General features: G+C 41.9%; 1 protein-coding gene across 2 annotated transcripts in view; it reads right to left on the bottom strand.

The window, feature by feature from the left end:
* The window catches only part of Them4 (thioesterase superfamily member 4), a 29,092-nt gene extending 12,083 nt beyond the window's left edge, over positions 1 to 17,009 (bottom strand). Inside the window, exons 1-4 of one of the 2 annotated variants that reach the window (XM_046421961.2) lie at positions 16,863 to 17,009; positions 13,979 to 14,165; positions 7,417 to 7,570; positions 6,469 to 6,579 (exon numbers count right to left, since the gene is read on the bottom strand). In XM_046421961.2, the coding sequence (XP_046277917.1) occupies positions 6,469 to 6,579; positions 7,417 to 7,570; positions 13,979 to 14,165; positions 16,863 to 16,931 (521 nt within the window). In that variant the 5' untranslated portion in view covers positions 16,932 to 17,009. Of the gene's footprint in view, positions 1 to 6,468; positions 6,580 to 7,416; positions 7,571 to 13,978; positions 14,166 to 16,368; positions 16,802 to 16,862 lie in introns of those variants that run through there. The other variant, XM_046421962.2, reaches the window with a different exon arrangement.
* Between the last annotated feature and the right edge of the window lie 7,763 nt (positions 17,010 to 24,772).

Here is a 24,772-nt window from a genome sequence, read left to right as displayed (position 1 = left end):
TAGCTTTATTAGGGTTATTTCTTCAGTTCTATATTTCTGTTTTCTGTTCACTTTGGGGCATGTCTAAATTGCCCTTTAGCCTATTTATGATGTGTTTTTGTGTTCAAACACTTTCATTTCTACAAGTTCTATTTGGTTCCAGGGCAAATCTGGCCTAATCATTTTTATAGTTTTTTGTTGCTTTCTCTTTTTGTGACTGTCTTTTATTTCTTTAAACATATCATATTTCATTTCCTTATATTCTGTGTACTTGATTATCATATATTTTACATCTCTGAGGAATCTGTTTCTGCTGATATTTACTCTTAGTAGTTTATTTACTTAAGTATTTGGTGTAAGAGCCACTTTTTTTTTTTTTTTTGGTACTAGGGAGTGAGCCCAAGGGGACTTTATCAGTGAGTGAGCTATACCCCCAGCTCATTTTATTTATTTATTTATTTATTTTGAGACAGGGTCTTATTAAGCTGCTGAGGCTGGCCTTGGACTTGTGATCCTCCCGCCTCAGCCCTCCTGAATAACTGGGATTACAGGCATGTGACACCATGCTCAGCCTTAGGATCTACTTATTTTGAAGGTAGAACTTTCTTCAGCATTTCCTGTCTGCCATGTTGCATGAAGAAGTCCAATTCAGAGACCCCCACCTAATACATGAATGTGTTACAGGCACACTGAGATATTGAACCTTTTATCTGGTTACTTGCCACTAGTTATGAATTACTTTGTCTATCTTAATATGGTAAGGATAAGGAGATAAGAGGACTAGAAATCACTGAGATGGTTAAGGAGCAACGTTGCTTCTTAGAAGCAAGAAGATGGGTTTAGGCATCTGATGCTCAACACTGTAAATTATCTTCAATTTAATTTCAATCATCCCCAAAGTGAAAAAAAAGTAAGTCCAGGTTGTTACTTCTAATATCCTGAATGAATATCATCTGACCAGGTTAAGTTTGTTATTTTAAAATTATTATCATTACTGTTATTACTATGAATTTAAACAACCTTACACAAAAGGATATGGCCGGATAGCTACTAAGTTCCAGACTACTTCTATCATTCAATGCTTAATTCTGGTCTTGAATCATCACTTCACAGAAAAGAATGGAGGCTGTGCAAAGAGTATCAAGACTTGGAGCCTAAGATGTAAGTCCCAGTCCTGGCTGCCGTCTTGCCAGCCAGGTGATTGCAGGTGAATCTTGTTTTCTCTGTGTTGTGTAACTATGGGGAACAGGAGAGGAGCCAACACGACTGATTCGTGTGGATGGTTTTTTGGTTAGGAAAGGACTAAGCAGAGAGTCTGCAGGCAGCATGTGCTCAAGAGGCAAATCCTTTTCCTCTTTTTCTTATTTTGAAACAGGGTCTCACAATGTTGCCCAGGCTGGCCTGAATTTGCCATCCTTCTGCCTCAGCCTCCTGAGTTGCTGAGATTACAGGCAGGCACTACCTCACCTGACAACAAATGTCTTCTGAGCTAAACTGCAATCCCAATACTTTATTGTGACTTGCTTTCAAGTGAACCTTTTAAGAATTTTGATAGAGAACATTGTATTTCATTCTTCAACTTTTTTGAACATGGAAAATATTTTTTAAAACATAGGATGTGAGAAATTACTAAAATTTAATTTTAATTTTAATATATTATTTACCATGATAATAGAGCCCTGAAAAACTAGGCAGAGCAATTAGGCAAGAAAAAGAAATAAAAGATATCCAAGTTGGAAAGGAAAGAGTGAAATTATCTTTGTTTGCAGATGACATGATCTTATGATATGTGTAGAAAAGCCCTAAAGATTTCATATAAGCCAGGTGCAGTGGTACATGCCTAGAATCCCGGCAGGAGGCTGAGGCAGGAGGACTGCAAATTCAAAACTAGCCTCAGCAACTTAGAGAGGCCTTAAGCAACTCAGCAATACTCTGTCTCAGAATAAAAATTTAAAAAGGCTGGGGATGTAGCTCAGTGGTTAAATGCTCCTGAGTTCAATCCCCAGTATATATATTAAAAAACCTACATAAAAATGGTTAGAATAAATGGATTCAGTAAAGCGGCAGGATACAAAAAAATCAACATACAAACCATCAGTTGTGTTTTTATAAACCAAAATTACTATCTGAAAATAAAACTGAGAAAACTATTTATATTAGCATCAAAAGAATAAATTCCTAAAAATAAAATTAAGAGGCAAAACCTTGTACCCTGAAAACTATGAAGCATTGATGATAAACATTAAATATGATACAATGGCATTTTTTACAGAAATAGAGAAGGCAATTCTATAATTCATATGGAATCATAAAAAACTCCAAATAGTTGAAACAATCTTAAAAAGAAGTAAGCTAGAGGCATTACACTTTTTTTTCTTTGTACTGGGGATTGAACCCAGGGGAACTTTACTACTAAGCCATATCCCCAGTCCATTTTATTTTGAGACAGGGTCTAACTAAGCTGTTGAGGCTAGCCTCAAACTTGCAATCCTCCTGCCCCCCGAATTGCTGGGATTAGAGGCATGCACCACGGCACTCAGCAGCAATGCGCTTCTGATTTCAAAATACATTTCAAAGATACAGTAATTAAAACAGCACCTTACTGACATGAAGATAGACATGAACCAACGAAACAAAACGAAGATCCTAGAAATAAATGCCTGACTATACAATTTAACCTTGACTAGGGTGCCAATAATACACAATGGGCAAAAGATGCCTCTTTGAACAAATGGAAAACTAGGTATTCACATGTAAAAGAGTGAAAGTGTAACCTTATCTTATGCCATACAAATAAATCAACTTGAAATGGGTTAAGATTTAAATTTAAGGCCTGAAATTATAAAACTCCTAGAAGAAACAGAGGGGTAAAGTCTTTACAATATTGGTCTTGGCAATGACTTCAAGGATATGATATCAAAAAGCACAGGCAACAAAGCTGGGCGAGGTGGCGCGCGCCTGTAATCCCTGCAGCTGGGGAGGCTGAGACAGGAGGATTGTGAGTTCAAAGCTAGCCTCAGCAAAAGCGGGGCACTAAGCAACTCAGTGAGACCCTGTCTCTAAAATAAAATATAAAATAGGGCTGGGGATGTGGCTCAGTGGCCAAGTGCCCCTGAGTTCAATCCCTGGTACCCCCTCACCCCCTGAAAAAAAAAAGCACAGGCAACAAAAGCAAAAATAGAAAGTTGGACTACATTAAATAATCCAATTTTTAAAATACGCTAAAGACTTAAAAGAGACATTTCTCCCAAAGACGACATACACATGGCCAACAATATATGAAAAGATGCTTAATGTTGCTAATCATCAGGGAAATAAATGCAATCAAAACTACAATAAAATAACACCTCACACTTGTTAGGATGGCTATTATCAAAAAGGCAAAAAGTGAAAAACCAAAATAAGACAGGGCTGAGGTAAAGCAGTGAAATATGTCAGAAAATATGCCATATACATATAATGATACCACGTGAGAGGCCCTGAGTCCCACCCTTAGCACCCACCATCTCACACACACAAACAGTAAGTGTTGGTGAGAAGGTGGAGACCAATATCATTGGTAAGACCGTGAAATGTTACAGCCATTATAAAAATCAGTATAGGTTCCTATAAAAATTAGAAATAGAGGGCCAGGGCTGTAGCTCAGTGGTAGAGTGCCTGCCTAGCAGGTGTGAGGCACTGGGTTCGATCCTTAGCACCACATAAATACAAATAAATAAAGATATTGTGTCCATCTACAACTAAAAAATATATTTTTAAAGAGAATTTTAATATTTTTTAGTTTTCCACTGACACAACATTTTTGTTTGTATGTGCTGCTGAGGATCGAACCTGGGCCGGGCGCGCTACCGCTTGAGCCACATCCACAGCGCTAAAAAAATATTTTTAAAAAATTAGACATACAACTACCATATGATCCAGCATCCCATTTCCGGTATTTACACAAAACAACTGAAATCCAGATCTTGACAAGGTATTTGCACCCCAACCCAATGTTCACTATAGCACTATTCACAACAGCCAAGATGTGGAAACAACCACAATGTCTATTCACAGATGAATAAAGAAAATATGTCATATACCTATAATGATATGTTATTTGGCCTTAAAGAAGGAAATCCTACAATATAAGACATCCTTGATGAACCTTGAAGACATTATGCTAAGTGAAATAACCCAGTCACAGAAGGACAAAATGCTGCAATAGTTCATCTAAAATTGCCAGACTCAGGGTTGGGCTGTGGTTGTCAGTGGTGGAGCATGTGCTTAGCATCTGAGAGGCTCTGGTTCAATCCCCAGCACACTCTCCCCTAAAAAAAAGTCAAACTCATAGAATCAAAGACTAGAATTGTGGATACCAAGGGCTGGGTTTCCTGGGGAGAAATGCAAAATTGCTAATCAACAAGCACAAAGTTTCCATTATGCAAGATGAATAAGTTCTAGAGGTCTGCTAAACAACACTGAACCTACTGTTAACAATATTGTGTTGTGCACTTAAAAATTTGTTAAGAGGGCAGATCTCATATTAAGTGTTTTTACCACAGTAAAATAAAGTTAAATTTAAAAAGGGAAGATGTTTCTTCTCCTCTTCTTCAATCCTGCTGTCCAGGACACGTGATGGCTCTTGCTGCTATTCTGGACCATAAAGTTAGATGGAAGGGGCTTGCATCACTGGACACTACAGAGCTGCCACACCAACTCAGGATGCCGTTTTCTAGACTTATTTTGCATAATAATTTTCAATCTTATTTAAGTAATTTTAATTTTTAAAAAATATTTATTTTTTAGTTGCAGCTGGACACAACACCTTTATTTTATTTATTTTTATGTGGTGCTGAGGATCAAACCCAGGGCCTCACATATGCTAGGTGAACGCTCTACCGCTGAGCCACAACCCCAGCCCCTAATTAATTTTAATTTGAAGTTACTATTATTGGCAGCTGGGGAGAAAGACGTTGAAATAGCTGGCCCGTGATTCTGTGTGTGTGTGTGTGTGTGTGTGTGTGTGTGTGTGAGAGAGAGAGAGAGAGAGAGAGAGAGAGAGAGAGAAAGAGACCACACACACACACACACACACACACACACACACATACACACACGGGAAATACTTCCAGGGAAAACAATGGCCCTGTCTAATCTTTTCCCACTGGACCTTCAGGTAAATAGGCCCAGGTTGGCACCATAGACCACTGGCTAGTTGGTCTGTTTTTATCAGTAAAGTTTTGTTGGAACACAACTATAATTATTTAGTAATTGTCTATAGCTGTTTTGTGCTACACTTGCAGAGTTGGGTACTTATGCCAGAGACTGTATAGCCCACAAAGCATAAAACATTTACAGAGAGTCTGCTGACCCCTGAAATAAACTAATGATATTTTCTAAAAGAAAGTGCCCTTTTTTTATAGAATGCCCTTAGTAGGATATGCCTGTGAGAAGGATTACCTAGAGAACTAAGAATTATCTATAGGAAGTAAACCATTAATCTGTGAAGCATGGCTCCCAAAAAACTGCCACGTGAGCCACATGAGCCACACAGCTCTCTGGGATACATAAAAGGGAGATGTTTTGTAACTTAAATGTTTCCTGCTACGTGAGGTAATAAAACCTCACTTGAAGACCTTGTACATTGAACTCCCTGTTCTTAAATTCTGTTCTGCTCTATTGCCTTCTGTTTCTATGACAATATAACTAGTTTATTTACTGTAGGGGTACATCAGCATGATGGAAGATCATGCTCAGGTTTGTTTTTCATAAATTCCAAAGTCAGGGCTGGGGATGTGGCTCAAGCGGTAGCGCGCTCGCCTGGCATGTGTGCGGCCCGGGTTCAATCCTCAGCACCACATACAAAGATGTTGTGTCCGCCGAAAACTAAAAAATAAAATATTAAAATTCTCTCTCTCTCTAAAAAGTAAAAAAATAAATACCAAAGTCATTTCCCTTTTATTTATCTGTGATATTTATGTAAAACCCCTGTTTTATTATGTAGTGGATGTTAGTGTTCCACCCAGACCCCCTTGGATTCCTTTTTTTCAATTTGCCAAAAAGTGTTTTCCCATGGGTACCACATGAGATCCTGTGTTTGGGGAAAAAAAAAAGAAGTGTGTGTGTGTGTGTGTGTGTGTGTATGAATGTACATGGGGGGAGTGTGTATGCACCTGTGTACTGCTTTCCTAAAACAGCCTTAGACCTGGGAGTTTATAGTCTCAGAGCAGACCTCATCCTATGACTGATGTGCCCTTGCCTTGGGGAGGGGGGGGGGTTGATTCTGGGGCATACACTTCATAGTGGAGCTCCTTTGTATGATCAGGCTGAAGCTACATGAGCCTTGGTTGGCTCCCTTGCCTCCAGTGTCCTGATTCTGCCTCTCCCTTGCTAGTTTCCTCTGGGGGTACTTCCTTAACAGCCACTGGCACACGAGTCTTCGCCTCAGGATCTGCAGTGGGGGCATCTGACTCTGACACCTAAGGAGAAGAATTATTGTGAGTTTACCTTTTAAAATTGATGTTGAGATTGGCAGTCATGGCAATCCCCCCAGCTCTACATGCACACGTGCCGGTGGTGGAGTCCATCATGGTTGCAATGGCACCTCCATGAACAAACCTAGTTACAATGGCAGAGAGAGAAAAATGGTCTCAGAAGTTTGGGAATCAGAGAGGGAGAAATTACCTAAGCATCTTCACACAATTACTTTGGAGAGGTTCACTTAGTCCATATTCAATGTTTTGAATGTCAAATAATATCCCCCAAATTCAAAGCATAATACTGTAGAGTCTTGAGCACTTACATAAAACAGGAACTTAATAGTAACCGGATCACACCATACAAAAAACTAACATATACTTTAAAAATTTATATTATGCTTCTATTAAACAAACTATACACATTCGATGTTTAAAATTTTAGAGACTGCAGTAAGAAGAAAAAACAATTTGCCAGGTGCAGTGGTACACACCTGTAAACCCAGCAACTCAGGAGGCTGAGCCTGGACAACATAGTAAGACCCTATATCAAAATGAAAAGAAGAAAACAACAACAACAACAACAACAACAACAAACTTCGGGATGTAGTTCAGTGGTAGAGCTCCACTGGGTTCAATTCCCATTACTGTAAAAAAGAAAAACATAAAGCCTACGATACTACCATCTAGTCAGTGTCAGGCTATTACTAACATGTTAATGATACTCCCTCAAATTATACTCTATTGCCCTATGCTCTATAATAATATATTCTCTAAGTCCTTTGATATTATATTAAATTTTTAATTAATATTAACAATATAGGTAACACTTCTTTTATAATATATTATAAACATCTTTCTATGTCAATAAATTACATCTACACTACCATCGTAATGTCTTCTTGGTAGTCCCTGGACACATGAGGGTGCTAGCAGATAGAAGTCTTTCAGTTTCACTTTGCTAGGCTATCCCACTTACCCAGGTGCTCCCTGCAGGTGAGGACCTACTTGAAGAAAGCAAAGTACCCTTTTCTCAGCATCATTATAGAACATCACATATTCAAAGCCCAGGCCATTCTCAAAGCTTCTTGTGAAGAGCTGGGCACGTTCTTCTCCTTTTACGAGACTTGGGTCTACAGGGAAACAAGGTAGAGGTCATAGGTGGATGAGAAACAGGTATAAGAGAAGGCTACGACCCAGCTAAGCACCTTTCATGGTGCTTAAAATCATATGTGATGATTGATTTAAATGTCAATTGGGTTCAGAATTGAAAGGGATGGGAGGGTCCCAAGGGAAAAAAAAATATAGGATATTTGCCACTGTGGACTTATTAGTCTAAACAGGGATGCAGTAAATATTCATGAAATGAAAACTCAGCACTTAACTATAAATGCAATCAGGAAACACAGATGCTAACTACTGAATAAAATGGTAAGGTACAGACAGAAATTCTTCTTGGAGTAGACAGGCTTTAAATGAGACTTAAAATGAATAATCTAACAGTAAGGAGAAGGTTTTCCTGGCACATATAAGTTAAACCTGTTAATTATACTGGATCAGAAACAGGGCAAGTTCAGAGCAATACACAGTGAGATTCTTATGTCAGCCCCCAAACTAGGGGTAGAACCATTGGGGTTTATGAAATCAAATCAATGGGTTATAAACATCCTTTAAACAGAAGCACAATATGTCAGATATATTCTGGGCAAACACTGCTATGCTTGTTTAGAGAGTTTTTTCCACTTACACAACTGTGTGGAAGTTAAGTGTTCTAGGTTAAGTCAAAACGTAGGTTACTAAAAATAAAGACGGAAAGCTATTGCTTTAAGAGAAGGGTGTCCTTTTATAATTATTTTAAAATTTAATCTTTTTATTCTTAGCTTTCTTTATAGGTCATCTGATTTGTCATGCATAAATTCTCTAAGTTTCTTTCATTTCTATTGAATTCATACTTATAAACTTGGAAAAAGATATGATAAGAAAATCTGGGAGAAGCGAGGAGGACAGGGGAAGATGCCGTTTTCTTAGGTCATCTACTGGACGGTCACCCTGTACTTTCGACTTTGTATGCCCATCAATTGGCACAGATACGTATTGGCACACACTACATGTACTCAAGAGGACCAGACACAGAAACTTAAAATTAAGGATCAGTATTATGGCACAACAGAAAGAATCTTGGCCTAGGAATTGGGAAAATTAACATTCTTGGGCTAGCTCTGGCCTAGAACTATCCCCTTTTCTCCATAGTTTATGGATAAATGAGAAAAATAAGAATGGTAGAACAAGTTGTCAGAAACACAGAATCAGATTCTGACCTTCTGAAGTGGAACCTGCTTTAACAAGGTTTCCAGGTGTTTCCTATCTGTGTTGGAATCTGAGAGCGGGTGGCACTGAAGGCAGCAGAGGACTACCAGGATCAGCTATGCACTCTGAACCACTCTGACCACAGGGGGGAGGGAGGGGCTTTGAGCAGGCAGGAGTCTGGGCAGGAGAGCTTAGAGGACACCATGAAACCAACAATGCCTACTGAATTTGGGACTCAGTCAGCAGGGGTTATGTGAAGGCATTTTGGTGGAGTTCATCAGGTAGGAGCCAGAAGGCACTAGGACAGTCAACTAATTGTGTGATGTAATGATACCCAGAATGGAATCAGTAATACAAATCAACTACATTTTAACTTATTTGAAAAATTTTTAATTTTAATTAAGAAAAACTTTTTAGTGCTACAGACTGAACCAAATACCTTCAGCATGCTAGGCCAGCATACTACCACTGTACAGCCCTAAAAATAGCTAAAATTTACCTTCATTCATAAAAAAGAATAATTCTTATCTCTGTATTGCAGAATCTAAAAGGAAGTTTAAGTTTCTTTCTTGGTTGAAGTAGTTTTACTTTTGTTTCATTTATTCTTTCGGCAAACACTGAAATATCTATGCAAGCACCAAAAGGTAAAGCACCTTGCCCAAGATCACATAGCTTTAAATTGTGGAACCAGAATTTCAACCCAGAAATTTGTGGGACTAAATTTCAGTCACTGAATTAGGAAACTGTCAGATTTTGGATGGCTTGTAAAGCCACGAGACAATGAGATTATCAGAGAGCAGAGAAGGGGGTACTAAGCGCTGAGACATGGGGGTAACTAAACATTCAAAGTTTGAGGATGGGGAAGGGGGAGAAACTAACACAAAAAACTAAAAAAGAGGGTGAGTGCAGTGGGAGAATGAGGTGACCTGGAAGCCGAGTTCAAGGAGGAAGGAGACACAAGGAGTGCTAAAAGCAGAGAGAGGTCACTGGATTTAGCAGCAGGAATATCACTCGTGTCCTTGACAGAGCAGTTTGATGGAGTGATGGGGGTGAGGGTCTGAATGGAGTGGGTTCCAGAGATACCAGGAAGAGAAATGCAATTGTGGTGTGTCTCATGCTGAGAAAGATCTAGCAGAGAGAGATGTCCTCCACAGGCCAAAGGGGAGGTGATGCAGTGCAGCAGTGGCCCCCGAGGAGCACAGACAGTTCATGCAGAGAGAAGCAGAGAACTGGGACCAGGGCAGGGGGGAGGAGGAAGGAGGCAGCGAGAGCTTGGAGATTCTCTTCTGATGGCTTTTACTTTCTCTTAGCGAAACAGGAAGTAAGATCAGCTGACAGTGAGAATGGGAAAGAAAAAATCAGAGGCATGAGAAGAAAGAAAACGGTAGAAAATAGTAAGGTAGGAGAGCCAGGAGAGTGAACAGACTAGATTTGCACATATGGTCATTAGGCAACATTAAGCTCATTAAAAAAACATTAAGTCATTAAAAAAAAAATCACAATCCCCAAACTACTACCGAAAGATCTGTTTAGATTATCAAATGATACAAGGTCATTCAGAAATATCTGTTAAAGCTCCAAGAGAGCAGGGACCCTCCTGCCTCAGTCTCCTGAGTTGCTCAACAATTATTAGGTGAGTGAACAAATGCTGTGAATTGCAAATAAGAAACCAAAAACGTCTTCACAATGGTTTTCAAATGAAGAATGTAGCTGGGTACAGTGGCACATGCCTGTAATCCCAACTGAGGAAGGTGGATAAAAAGTTTGAGGCCAGCCTCAGCAACTTAGTTGGACCCTGCCTCAAAATAAAATATAGGAAGGGATGTAGCTCAAAGGTAAAGTACCCCTGGGTTCAATCCCGAAAGGAGGAGGAGGAAAAGGAGTGAGAGGCAGAAGGGGAGGAAGGGGAGGAAGAGGAGGATGAAGAGGAATAATAATAATGTATTAGGTATATATTTATATATAACGTTCTTCAATTGGATTCAGTAAGGCAGAAGGGAACAAACAGCTCACATGACAGACACGGGGTGCTGTCTGATGGTAAATGAACTGTGCGACATGGCTCTTATTCTAAGCAAACACTAAGGATTCTGACAGACTGCAATATGTCCTAGGTAAAGCAGCCAGGAATATGAGCAGAGAGAAATACCTTCTGGGAGAAACGCCTGAAAACAACAAAGACTGGACTGGCAGGTGAACCAGAGTAGGATGAAGTATCTAAGTCCTACACACCAAAGGATGCAAGTGAAGGAATTCTCATACTGTGTCCTCGTAGATGGCAGAACTCAATGGAGGAATCAAAGTTACAGGAGAGACTAGAACTCACTGATTCATACTGTTGTCCAAAATGGAAGAAGCCCTTTGTTCCAAGTACCCCATGACGGCAGGGATTCAAGTTAAATCCAGATGACTGGTTGTGAGGGTGCAGAAAGCAAGAAAAGACAGGAAAAAAAAAAAAAGTAGTTTCCAACTTTTCTTTCAACTGAGGGAGCCTACTGTCTTTCTTCCCTTCAGTAGCAGTGGCTTGATAAGGAGAGGGCCAAACACTGAGCTCCATGAAGGTGGACACCTCCTGTTTTCTTCATTGACATATCCCTGTGCCCAGCACAGTGCTTGCCACAGTCGATACTCAATTGATATTTGTAAAAGTAAGAAGGCTAGTGACTCTCAAGAGGGAAGAGGAAGAAGTATCCTAACAGCCCCTGTAAGTTGGTGCCCCAGACTAAGTGGATGATTTTCAAGGTTCCAACTCTCAGATGCTGTTTATTTATCCTGATTTATCTAATCAGTCTGTTTCAATAACTACTCGCACTTATAAAACTCTTGAAACCAGTGGTTCCTAACATTTTTGGGTAATGAACTCCTTTGAGAATTTTATGAAAATCACTAACCATTTAAAAATGAATATCCCTTGTGGGAGGGCAAATTACTAATTTTTTAATATTTGTCTGAAAGGTAAACAGTTTCCTTTCTCATAAGGGGAGGTGCTGCAAGGTTTTGTTTTTAAGTGCAAAAGCCTAATTTAAGATTCTAATTAGGCACTATAGCATCTTCTAAAATGGTAAAAGTTAGCATTATTATGTCCATTTAAACAGAGATAAAAATCAAAGATGAGTTCAATAAGACTAGCTTCTCAGGTGTGAAGATAAAACCAGTTTAAAAAACTTTCTGTTTCTAGTCAGTTGTTAACATCATCATGAGGCAGGAGAAGGGGTTAAATGAACAAGCAGGGAACCTGGGATCCTTTGAGGTGAGGTCTCTGTGTAGCAGGGCAGAGAAACTATAGACACAAGCCAGGCCTCATCATGGTCAGGCCAACTCCGATGTAAGTTGTGGTGGGGACGAATGATAGTGAGACATCTACAAAAAAGGCATGGTAACCTGCTTGGATCACAGGGCACATGAAGAACTCAATGAATGCCTTTCCCAGGATTGGGTAAGGGGCTAGCTCCCTTCACCCTGTACATCTATATAAACCCTAGACAGTAGCCACTTTCTAGCATCCCTCTCTATGGATCCCTCCTCTGCTTTCTTACTCTAAGAACTTCAGTTACTTTGCTCTTACCCTTGTATCTATGGATTTCATTATTTGAATTTGTGAGACAATGAATCCACATTCTGTGCTGTAATCAGTAATCAGCTGGTTCTCAAGTTCTGAGTCAAATGAATCAACATCATCTGCAAGTTTGTTAAACATAGATTCTCAGGCTCTGCATCAACTAAAGGTCCAGGGGATTCAGATCAAGTCAGGTATCAGAAATACAATAGCAGTTTAAATCTTCGGTGATTGTAAAACCTATATGCCAAGCAGACTCACGAAGAGAAGTTTTTCATATGTCCCTTTCAAATCACAATAGCTGTCCTGACTGTGGTTTTACTCCTACCAGACCCAAGAAAGGAGGTATGAAGCAAAGAGGTTCAGTATTCTAATTCCTAAACAAGGGATCTGGCACCACATTTCAGAGCCTAAAAAGGGAAGGGAGAGATAAAAATCAAGTAGAATACTTGAATACATTCCCTGGAATATTTCCTTCTTTTTTTTAAAAAAATATATATTTTTTTAGTTGTAGATGGACACAGTACCTTTTGTTTCTTTCTTTATTTTTATGTGGTGTTGAGAATTGAACCCAGTGCCTTACACATGCGAGGCAAGCGCTCTACCACTGAGCCACAACCCCTCCTTTCTTTTTCCTACAAATATTTATGAACACTTACTATGTACCAGGTATTCTTCTCACTGGAGATACAGTAGGGAATAAAACATACAAAAATCTCTGCTCCTGTGAAATTTATGCTCTCATGTTGAGATACAAACCATTAATAACACACTAAGCATGTCAGATGGTGTGCAATGGAAAGAATAAATATACTCTATACACATATAACTAAGTGAAAGAAGACAATCTGAAAAGGCTCTGAATGATTCCAACTATATGACATGCTGGAAAAGACAAAATTCAGTGATCTGTGGTTGCCAGTTTAGAAGGGAGACATGAACAGGTAGAGAATGGGATTTTTAGGGCAGAGAAACAATTCAGTATGACATTATAATGACACATATATGTCATTATGTATTTGCCAAAACTTATAGCAAATACTACACAAAGAGTGAACCCTAATATAAACTATAGACTTTGGTTAATAGTAATGTATTAACATTAGTTCATGAATTATAATAAGTTTACCACAATAATGTAAGATGTTAGTAATAGGGGAAATTGGGTGAGAAGCAGGTAAGGGATATATGGGAACAGTATACTTTCTGCTCATTTTTTTAAATAAACCTAAAATTGCTTAAAATGTATATTAAAAAATCAAACAGAATGATAGGAAGTACAGTGTGTGTGTGTTGGTATAGGGTGGGTTGCTTTTGGGGTTTAGAATCTGGGAGATAAAGGGGTTACCCAAGTATTCTGAACTCCTGAGGGTGATGAAGCCAGATACCAGGATAAAGGGCAAACTGAGACCAGTAATGACAGTCTCAAGACAGAGGGCTGATGAGTGTGTGGGTGGCCTTTCACTCCTGCTGCTGAGGATGCCAGGATTGAGATAATCTTATTCTTAACAATCGGCTTTAGATTCTCCTATAGTCTGCAAAATAACTGTTGGGATTTCTGGCCTATAAAACACGTGTACAGAACCCCCTGGACTATACTCCTCTTTTCAAGTAATAACTGTTCTTAGTTTTATACTTGATATTCCAATATTATTAATAGGAAAGTGGTCGCTCCTACCGAGATAAAGGGTTTGGAATTCTTGAAAATTTTTAGAAAAAATTTGTTTGTATGAAGGCAAACGTTTCCAGGAGCCATCTTCACATTTCTTCATGAACTGGTCAAAGAGGAGTCTTAGGTCCTTGCTCCAGCTGGGGTTAGGGAGAGCACAGTCCTTCTGAACGACTTTTTCAGAAGAAAATGACCTCTAAAACACAGAAGAAAAAGAAGATTAATGGAAGGTGCATCCTATTTCATAACACATTGTTTCACTTTTTTGTTTTTTGTTTTTGGTACTTGGGATTGAACCCAAGGGTGTTTTTTTTTATTTTTTATTTTGAGACAGGGTCTCCCAAAGTTGCCCAGCCTAGCCTTGAATTTGTGAATTTCCTGCTTCAACCTCCTGAATTGCTGGGATTATAGGTGTGTGACACTGAACTGGGCCTATTCTCAAGCTTTCTTTTTTGTACAAGGGATTGAACCCAGGAGCACTTGACCACTGAGCCATATCCCCAGCCCTTTTTTTTTATTTAGAAACAGGGCCTTGCTAAGTGCTGAGGCTGTCTTTGAACTCACAATCCTCCTGCCTCAGTCTCCTGAGTCACTGGGATTACAGGTGTGCGCCACTGTGCCCAGCTATGCTCCAACTTTCTAAGACCATCTTAGTGCTTTTCTTCCTCCAGAGGATTGTCATTTCAAAATGGAAGGGATGTTCCAGATATCACTTGGTCTAACCTCCTTGAAAGAAAACAGGAGATTGAGAAGATAAATAATTTCCCTAACATCATCCAGCGAGCTACTGGCAAAGCCAGCATTAAGCCCAGATGAGCCAGGCACTGGTGACAGAAATGAAGGACAGACATTGTCTTCCACATAAAAAGTATATCAGTACGTGGGTGGAGATGGGGGGAGTATACCAGTGTGGTATGCACAGGAAACTAAAGCACAAGGGAATGGTCTTTGTCTCAGGTTGGGTCTCTAACTTGAATATTGATTAGTCAAACAGAAATGAGTCAGCTGGAAAGAGTACTGAAGGCAAAGGAACACTGTGTGAAAATGCCAGGAGGGACTTATCACAACTGTATGAAGTAGGCACTAATTACCACCCCACTTTACTTTAAAGCCTAAAGTAGGCTTCCAACTGTGCTATAAAGCAGTAGTACTTATTCCTTCTACCTAATTGTATTTTGGTACTGGTTATCCAGCTTGTATTTCTCCTCCTTGTTGTAGTCTTTAGTGACCCTCTATTCTACCTTCTACTTCTATAAAATTGACTTCCACATATGAGTGAGGTATTTGTCTTTCTGGGCGTCCTCCAAGTTTTTAAATGTATTTTTTCTTAATATGCTTTAATCTCAGTAAGAAATATAATTTTGTTGTTTTTATTGCTTTAAATTATTTAGTATTCACTTTCTCATGTTCTTAATCTTAGAAAAACATTTTTTTGGGTGGTATAGGGGATTGAACTCAGGGGCGCTTGACCACTAAGCTACATCCCCAACCCTATTTTATATTTTATTTAGAGACAGGATCTCACTGAGTTGCTAAGCACCTTGCTATTGCTGAGGCTGACTTTGAACTAGTAATCCTCCTGCCTCAGCCTCCTGAGCCACTGGGATTACAGGTGTATGCCATTGTGTCCAGCTACATACCAACATTTTTAACAGTAGAGAAATAGTCCTTTAAACTGATGTACTATAATTGCTTTTAGTACTTTAAATTGATGTACTACTATAAATTCAACGATTTAAGTTGAACATTTAAATTGTTTCCAATCTTTTACTGTTCTAAATGAAAATGTTCAAGAGAACATTATGAATATAGTCTTTTCTCTTTTGGATTATTTCCAATCCAAATCCAGTTGAGTTTGTTACCCTTGATGGACACTATAATGTTGTGGGAAATAAAAATGTTAAGTGTCAGTTTAAGAGGTGTATGTAAATACACTTGTAAATTTCATAGTATAGACTTGGGGGGATAAATGCCAGGGATAATCATTATCTTCTGTTGTACTAAGTAGAGGAAAGACTACTTGATCTTTGGTTCCACATTTATAAAAGTGTTACTCAGAAGAAGGTCTATTTTTAATGACCTTTTAAGTTACTGAGTAGGAAGAATCACGACTTATAAAGCCTGTAAATACTAATACTTAAATATTCCCAACACAGATCATAAGGCACTCACACATTATTAAGGGAATCAATTCATCTTTGTTGTAAGATGAGCACATTTTCTTTTCCAATGTGCATGCATTATTCTTTAGCAGAAAGCTCAACAACTTCATGAAGATGCCATACGCAGATATTTTAACTTTGCAATCTGACCCCATTCTCCCAAACTAGGCTGCAAGCTCCTTAAGAGAAAGGACCTTTTCTTGGTTATCTGACAATACCGTCAAGGGCCCACAGCACCTGGAGCGTCGTTGGAGCCGGACAGACTGCAACTGGGCGCACCGGCCAGGCCAGACCAACGTGAACACAGCTCGGACACCAGGTTCGGGCACCGAGTCCCGGCAGAACCTCACGTAATCACCCAACGGCCTTCCAGGGCGCGGAGACCATTCGGAGGCTCCGACCGGGAGGGTGACCTCAGCCCGACGCCGCGCCCGCGTAGCCTCCCCGAGCTCGGCAGGTCCAGGTCGGGGCGCCGGCGGGCCAGCCGCTCTCCGAGGCCAGCTCTCCCGCGTGCCCCTGTCCCCTCGCGCCACCTTCCTAGGTCGGTACCAGAGCCGAGCCCACCGCGCGCCGCGTCAAAAGCGAGTCACCCTCCCTCCGCTTTCTTAATGGTGGGAACCTCAGGCCGTGAGTGTCCCGAGGCCGCGTCCCCGCTGCTGCCGCCTCGGCGCCGGCGCGGAGTGGGCTGGCAGCGCTGCCCTGCCCTGTCCGGACCGGCCCGGCTGACTCACCCGCGGGGCTCCCTGCCAGCCGCGCCGGGCCCCAGGCGTGCGCAGGAACGCGGCGCAGCTCCTCAGCATGGCTCCGAGCTGCCGCGGGCTGCCGACGAGGGCGGCGCGCTCCCCCGCTGAATCCCGGGTCTCCCCGGCGGGGGCGGAAGGGCGGGGCCTCCCCGCCCACCGAGGCCCTCGCCCCGCCCCCCGAGACCCCCGAGGCCCGCCCTGCTCCGCCACCCGAGACCTGGCGCCTGGCAGGGACCGGGCCGCCCTCAGCGCCGCCCCCCGAGACCCACCCCCTCAGCACCGCCTCCCACCCCGCCCCCGAGGCCCACCGGCCCCAGCCCCGCCCCAGCCCCGCCCCCCGAGACCCGGCGCCCAGAGGGGACCGGGCAGCCATCAGCGCTGCTCTCCGCGCCGTTCCCCGCGCCGCCTCCCGCCCCGCTCCCCGAGACCCACCGCCTAGCGGGGGCCGGGGCCACCCCTGGAGACCCGCTCCCTGAGACCTGCCGCCTAGCGGGGCCGGGGCCCCTCGGAAGCCCGGAGGCGGCCGGGACCGTCCCCCGCGCCTGGCCCGCCGGCGCTCGCAGTTTAGCTGCCGACCTCCTGGCCGTCGGATTACAGCGGTCCCTGTAATCCCAGCAGTCAGTCCTCCACCCTGCGACAGACCCGGTCCCTCCGAAGGTCGGGTGCGCGGACGAGGGGTGGCACGGAGGACGCTGGCCAGTGGCCACCTATAGATAGTAAAAGGACAAGTGTTTTTTTCTCTGTCTCTCTCTTTACCCCCCTCTCCCCCTCCCTAACAAGATTAGGGAGACAGGTTCTCTTTACTTCCCCTTGAACAAACCCACCACAGGACGCAGCTATCTGCCTGAGGATCCAAGATCCCCTACCAGAGCGCACCTGGAAAGCAACCCTTGAAGTTTCTTTAAAATCCCTCTGTTCCTCCTGATGGGCGGAATCACAGCCTCTGGGACAGAAGTCCCCTGTGTTTCTCTTTTGTCATCAAAGCAATAAACCTTTTTTTTTTTCCCTTTTTCTCAAAACCATGTCCTCAGTATTAAATTGGCATGAATTGGCATCAAAGACAAGGACCAAAATTTCGGTAACAAAATTTGTACCCCAGGCGGGACTCTAGAACAGCCCTCACTCTGGCTTTCTCGGGCAGGCCTGGCACTCCAAGCAACCGCGCTTCCATGCTGAGGACGGAAGGCGAACTTTTTGAGAGCTGACGACAAGTCAGGACAGGGGCCAGGCGAGTGTGCCTGGGATTGAACCAGAGGAGCTATTCCTGTGAGTCAAGGGAGGGACTGAGGGGTTGTCCCAGCAGCTGCTCCTTTTGCTTGGTGCATTCCCACCTTCCTTCCCTGAACTGCATGGATTGCTCCATCTTGCTCTGCTTTAAGAAAAAAGGAAACTATGCAGGAAAAGCACTGGGGCTGGGGCTGGGGCTGGGGCTGGGGCTGGGGCTCAGTGCTACAGCACTTGCCTCACTTATGTGAGGCACTGGGTTGGATCCTCAGCACCAATAAAAAATAAATTTATAAAATAAAGATATTGTGTCCATAAAAAAAAAAGTTGGGACATTTTGGCAGTTTGGTGAGACCCTATGGTGTACACACCAAGACCCTGATTCTACACATCTGGTTCCCCCTTGTGGGAACATCTGGTCTCTCTTGGTGGGGATATCTGTGGTGGTTGAGTGGGAGTTGGGAACTTGTTGGATTTTCCCCTATCTGTTCTATTTTAAACGTTCCCATCTGTTAGCCATGGGTTGGGGATCCTCTCTGTTTGTCTGTCTCTGTGTTTTTGTTGTTTCTGGCCCTTTAGACATGAGCAATACTGTGTTGATCCTATAGATTGTTTTTTTTTTGGGGTGGGGGGTGAAGATCTTGGCTGAATGGGCTACCTATAGTGGTAAACCTATCTAAGAAAAAGCTGATGTTTTACTGTAACAATCTGGTCTTTGAATAATTTTCTGAATTATTGCACAATCTTGCAGTTGAGAGTTGGTCTGTCAGAGATAAAACAAGTGAAAGATTCTGTATGTGCAGGCATATATGCAATTATGCAGTAAGGAGTCCAAACAGTCAGAAACTAAGTTGGATCCGAAAAGGTGCTGCTTCTAATGTGTGAGCATAGGAGGACATGAAAAGAGGATTTAAAAATAAAATTCAAAAAAATCTTTTCTGTTAGCACAAAAGGACCGGGCCAGACTCAAACTTCACGGATCATCTCAGCTTTTTATTCAGGAGCAAAGTTTCATGCAGGAACTGGGTGACTCACCTCTGATGGGCCCGCTTTCCTGGTGAACAGTGAGCCACTGGCCAGAAGTGGAGTTTGGGCTTATACAGGTTATACTGAGAGGTGGTTTAGTGGGCGTGTCAGTTTGGCACTCAGGAGTTTGGGTTTGTGGTTGGGGGTCCGTGGCCAGCACCTGGATAGAGATCAAAGCTTCCCAGAGACTCTCGTTCTAGGTTTGATGATGGAACACTATCACCCCACCTGTGGCCAGCATCTGAAAAGGATCTATCTTGAAAGACATAAAAGCTATCAATGTATGGCTTTCTTTTTCACTCCCTCTCCCCAGGCCACACTATCTTGGTTTTTTTTTTTTTTTTTTTTTCGTTTTCCATATCTAACACTTTCAACCCATTGCTTACAGTCTGAGTGCTGTTCTCAGCCTGGCTCCAAGCAGCTGCAAATCATCCTGCTGTGACGGGTCAGGGACACCAGTCCTGGGGTGAGGGGGGGGGGGAAATCTCAGGAAAGCTGCCTGGTCTACAGTGAAATGGGCAAAGAGGACCTGGCCTCTACTCCGCTTTCCAGCCACCCTTTGCTCATGGGAATAAAACTGGAGTTTGAGAAAAATGAAATCTATATGGCTCTAGGCCTCATTGATTTTCTTTCTGGGTTCTTCTTGTCTTATGGATTCAAAGAATGTAATCTATGGATGATGGCAGAGGACAAAAATAAAAGAAATAAAATTAGCCTTGAATGAGAGGAAAAAAAGATGGAACTCCCCTCAGATGCTGAAGCCTGGTAAATCAAGTCAGGTTGGATCTAGGAGGCCACTTTGAGTGACTCTGGGAAGTTGGAGACTGCCCCCTGAGAGACTGAAATGCTTTCAGAGCCCTTCCTCCACCCTATCAAGATAAACTTCGGGGTAGGTGGCACAGGCCTGTAATCCCAGTGGCTCTGGAGGCTGAGTCGGGTGGATCTCAAGTTCAAAGCCAGCCCCAACAATGGAAAGGTGCTAAGCAACTCAGTGAGACCCTGTCTCTAAATACAAAATAGGGCTGGGGATGTGGCTCAGTGGTTGAGTGCCCCTGAGTTCAATCCCTGGTACCCAAACAAAACAAAACAAAGATAACTTGACCCTGCTCCAACCTGTTGCTAAGGTAAACTGTCCCAGGGATTGTCACTCCCTACAGGGAGTTGTTAATTTCACCCCCTTCCTGCCCTCTCACTCCTCCCCTGCCCCTTTAGCCCAGCTGTTCATCACCTTTTGGCCATCCCACCAAGCATTTGCTGGGCCTAGTCACTATGCAGGAAGGAGAGAGAGAAGGGGGAGAGAGTGGAAGAACAAAAGAAGCCTAGGACATATAAAAAAGGTAAACCCCTCACCTCAGGATACCAGGATACCAGCCATGGCCCCCTTCTCCCTCCCAGGAGAAGTCTGTGTTACCCCTTTTAAATAAACCCTGCTTTATATGCTTGCCTCGGTGTGCTACCCTAATGGCCTACTTCAACATAGTGGGGGGGGGTAACTGGCATTATCAGTGTTTTCCCCTGAGCATACTAGTCTGGGGACTTAAGGCTTCTGGATAAAGACATTGATCAGAGTCCATGCTGAATAGACATTAAAAAAAGTATTGGGGCTAGGGCTGGGGCTGTAGCTCAGGGGTAGAGCACTTGCCTCGTATGTGTGAGGCACTGGGTTCGATTCTCAGCACCACATATGAATAAATAAAATAAAGGTCCATCAACAACTAAAAAAAAATGTTAAAAAAAAGTCTTGGAGCTAATTGTTGGAATCTATTCTGTACAGACGCTGGGAAGGTACTAAGGTTGTTGGCTTGGCCCGTGACTTTTTATTTGGCTGTGTGCGTTTAGTCCTTAAGTCTGAGTTTTTCTGGAACCTCCATTTGGGTCCACCCCAGTTTCCATTTTCCTGCTACATTGGTACAAAGGAGTGGACTGGGAGGCTTTCGCTCACAGGGTTGTCTGTACATTTGAAAAAACCTTATTTGGAACCCATTAGACTCATTGTCTGGTGATTAACTGCCTATCTTAACGGGGGTGGAAGATGAACTTTGCTAGTCACAAGGAATGCCTTTTAGGTCAAAGGGACTGTGAGAAGGATGATCAGTGTTACCTTAACCAGATTTGTGTTAGGAGGAAATAACTTGCCCTAGGGGGGAAAATAACCCCTTAAGAAGGAGGCATTCATTCTCTTCTGGACAGTGTTTAAAATGTAAATAGAGTCATCTTTGCCAGAGATCCTACTCTGCCTATTCTGCCTGTTAAAAAACCTCACAGCATTAAGTACCAATTTGTGCAAGACTGGAGAGCTATGAGATATTAAAGTGCTTTTAGAATTTTCTTGTCAGAGAAACAGATGACATAACATCTTGACCAGGCTTGATTTTCATGAATAACCTAAATATTTGTGACTAGAGATATGTATACATCTGAAACTAAATATGTTTGTCTGAGCCTTATCGAAATGTTCTATAAAAGTTTGTAAAATAAAAGTTCATATAGGTTTAACCCATAAGTGCCGTCTTTTTTACATTGCATCTGGCAAAAAAGGGCCACACTGCCTTTGGAAAAACTGGCTTATATCTATCTTCTTTGACTAAGTCTACTTCTGATTATTAACACTATTCCTAAATGTATGAGAGATTTAAGGCTATCTTTGATTTTTTATGAAAGTACTGCTAAACTCTGCAGACTGTAATTAATTATGGATCCTGAATTTTACCGTGAAAGTTAAACCTAATTAATATAAAGGACATCTGTGTAATTGTGACACTGTTAGTTATTCTTTGTATATTAAATATATTATCCTAATATACAAGTTTTAAGATATAAAGCTTAGGAGATCACCTTTACCAAGCTGGTGCTCTTCAAACTAATGTTGTCTGAAATGATAATTTTAAACTTATAGAAATATATTTAATTGGAGATTTACTTATATTATTTAATATTCTGTAACTGGACATATTATCCATAAGATGTATTTTTACACTGGGATGGAAATTTACATGTATTTTGATCTGTTTAAAGGTTAATATTGTGAAACATGAAAACATTTTGCCACTTTCCCACACAAAGGGGTTGAAAGCTCTTAGCTTTTGTTAGATCCATGTTTCAGATTGATAGACCCAACCTGATCTTTTCTTAAAATTGGGAGCCATCTCGCCACAAAGCCATGAAAAGCTAATTTCGGCTTTACTATAAATTACTGCAAATTCTGAACCTGCTTGGAATGCCTGCCCAGGCCTTGAACTCACCCATGCCTGGCTCTCTGACCAGATAGCAGCCCTCTCTCAAACTTTAGTGAGGCCTCACAAATCTTGGCCTTCCCTGGTCAGATAACGACCCTCTCTGAGGCTCTAATGATCTTCATAAATTCTGATGTCTGGGCCAGCAAAAATGTAAACTACCATTAGTGTTATGCTCCTCAGAGTTCTGTTATCTGTAACCCCCCTTTGTGTAACTTTCTGGGCTATAAAGCTGGGCTGCAGGAAAGCTGCTGCTGCTGCCTTGTTCCCGCGGTTTTGGGTGGGAGAGGCAGCCCGGCCGGTCGAAATAATAAGCTTGCTTTAATTTGATTTTAATTGGAGTCAGTGGTCTTTTCTTGCGTCCTGGTCTAACAAGATGTAATGTTGTATTGTGTTAACTAACATTCTGTTGGTTCTTTCTTCTTCTTCTTTTTTTAAGATAGATAGATAGATAGAGAGAGAGAGAGAGAGAGAATTTTTAATATTTATTTTTTAGTTTTCGGCGGACACAACATCTTTGTTTGTATGTGGTGCTGAGGATCGAACCTGGGCCGCACGCATGCCAGGCGAGCGCGCTACCGCTTGAGCTACATCCCAAGCCCTCTTTCTTCTTTTTTAAAATATTTTTAAAGTTGTCAATAAGGGAGAAATTGAGGTAAGCTATGTGGATACAATGAGACATTCAGAGGTTGCCACAGTGGGACAAAGGTTGGGACAATCAAATAAAACCCTCAGTGCAGTAACCATTACCCTTTGTAGCATGGCATGTTTTTCTCTTCCTGTCCTTATGTTCCTTCAGAAAGACTATCAGGTGATACTGATTAAACCACAAGAGCAGAATGTTTGCACAAGATGAAACTATTACTTGCCGCAGTCTGGCTGGGCACAAAATCACGAGCCACTCAAACAGGAACAAACTTTATTTTGAAACTCCCCGCCAATGCCCCATACACTCCCGGGGAAAAAAAATGCCAACCGACACTTGCGGCGTTCTCCTGGACCAGCAACAGGAAATCCCTCCTCTGGAATTCCCTCCTACCACACTTCCCCAACCAATGGGAACTCTCCAGGAGTCCCATAGCAGGCTGAGGTGGACAGCAGGGGTCTAATATCCATATGAATGCAGATCTTAACATAATCATATCATCTCAATGGCTTGCTGGTGGCACCTTTCAACCAAAAATGCCATGCATCATACTACTTGGCTATGGCTCTTAGCATCTCCCCCCTTCTGTTTAATTAAGCAACAAGCAATGTGGCTTAGGGACCGTGCCTGTTAGGTTGTCCAATTCAACATATGGTCTTTACCCGTCATCGGATGAACTGACCTCTAGGCGTCAGCCTCCTGTCTTAGGTTGGTACCACTGCAATTGGATCATACCCGTCACTGACTACCGGTCCAGCATATAGCCATACTCATGGATAGGCCTATGCACCAGTGGGGGGGTGAGGTTCTTTGCCTCACCTCTGTTGGCCCCCAAATTTAGACCATCACTAGTAGAAGGGAGGAGGATACAGAAATGCCACGACACCAAGCCAATTGACGGCTCCTTAGGAAAAATTGCATCACTGGTGACACATCAGCAAAGATATGCTAGCACTACCATAATTCGTTGCATCAACAGATAGATCACAATGCATACAAGTGATACACAGTCCAGGCAAGTTCTGCAAGCAGTTCAAAGCGGAGGAATCTATCAATATATCCATTTCCTCCCAAAATAAATCGACTCCTTGATTGAGCATCACTTGTTGAGTTATTATTCATTGATGCATCAGTTTATACAGTTTGTTGTGATAACTATCGAAGAAGCTGTAGTTTGGTTTCATCTTTGTCTTCACCGGCACTGGGATGAAGATAGGAATTCTGACAATGATGCTAAAAAAAATTATGTAACATTCCAACAGGCACTAAGAAAACAATTTTCTGAACAATTTACATTATCCTGAACAGAATTATTAAATACAATGAAAAGGAAAGGTGAAAGTAAACAGACAGATCTGTTAACCTCCATATTTGTTCACATATTAAAACAATCCTCAACAGCTGTTTACCCAATTTAAATTAAACCATTAAAATCACGTGAATAAAAAAAAATTTGGATCCATTTTTTCATGAGTGCTCCTCATATATGATATATGGACATACGCACATACAGACATACAACACAAAACAGAAGTGTGCACACAGAACATACAACACGTAAGACAATAATAAAGGCCTTGTAGCTTTACATAGGTGAAATCTCCATTGCAATGTTTAAAAACTCCACAGTCAAAAAATAAAACTGATCAGAAAAACATTAACCTAGGTCTGCATGAGCTCAAAAATAAAATAGAACTTTATGATGTGGGAAAAGGCAATAATAAAATAGATATTGAAAAAAGCATCCTGGTTAATCACTGTCGCAGATG

This window comes from Marmota monax, unplaced genomic scaffold, assembly GCF_021218885.2.
Source record: "Marmota monax isolate L192 unplaced genomic scaffold, Marmota_monax_Labrador192_F-V1.1 WCK01_AAM20220418_F8-fsc00108, whole genome shotgun sequence".
NCBI lineage: Eukaryota > Metazoa > Chordata > Mammalia > Rodentia > Sciuridae > Marmota > Marmota monax.
The sequence above is the reverse complement of the archived record's forward strand: the minus strand, read 5'-3'. Positions and strand labels throughout refer to the sequence as shown.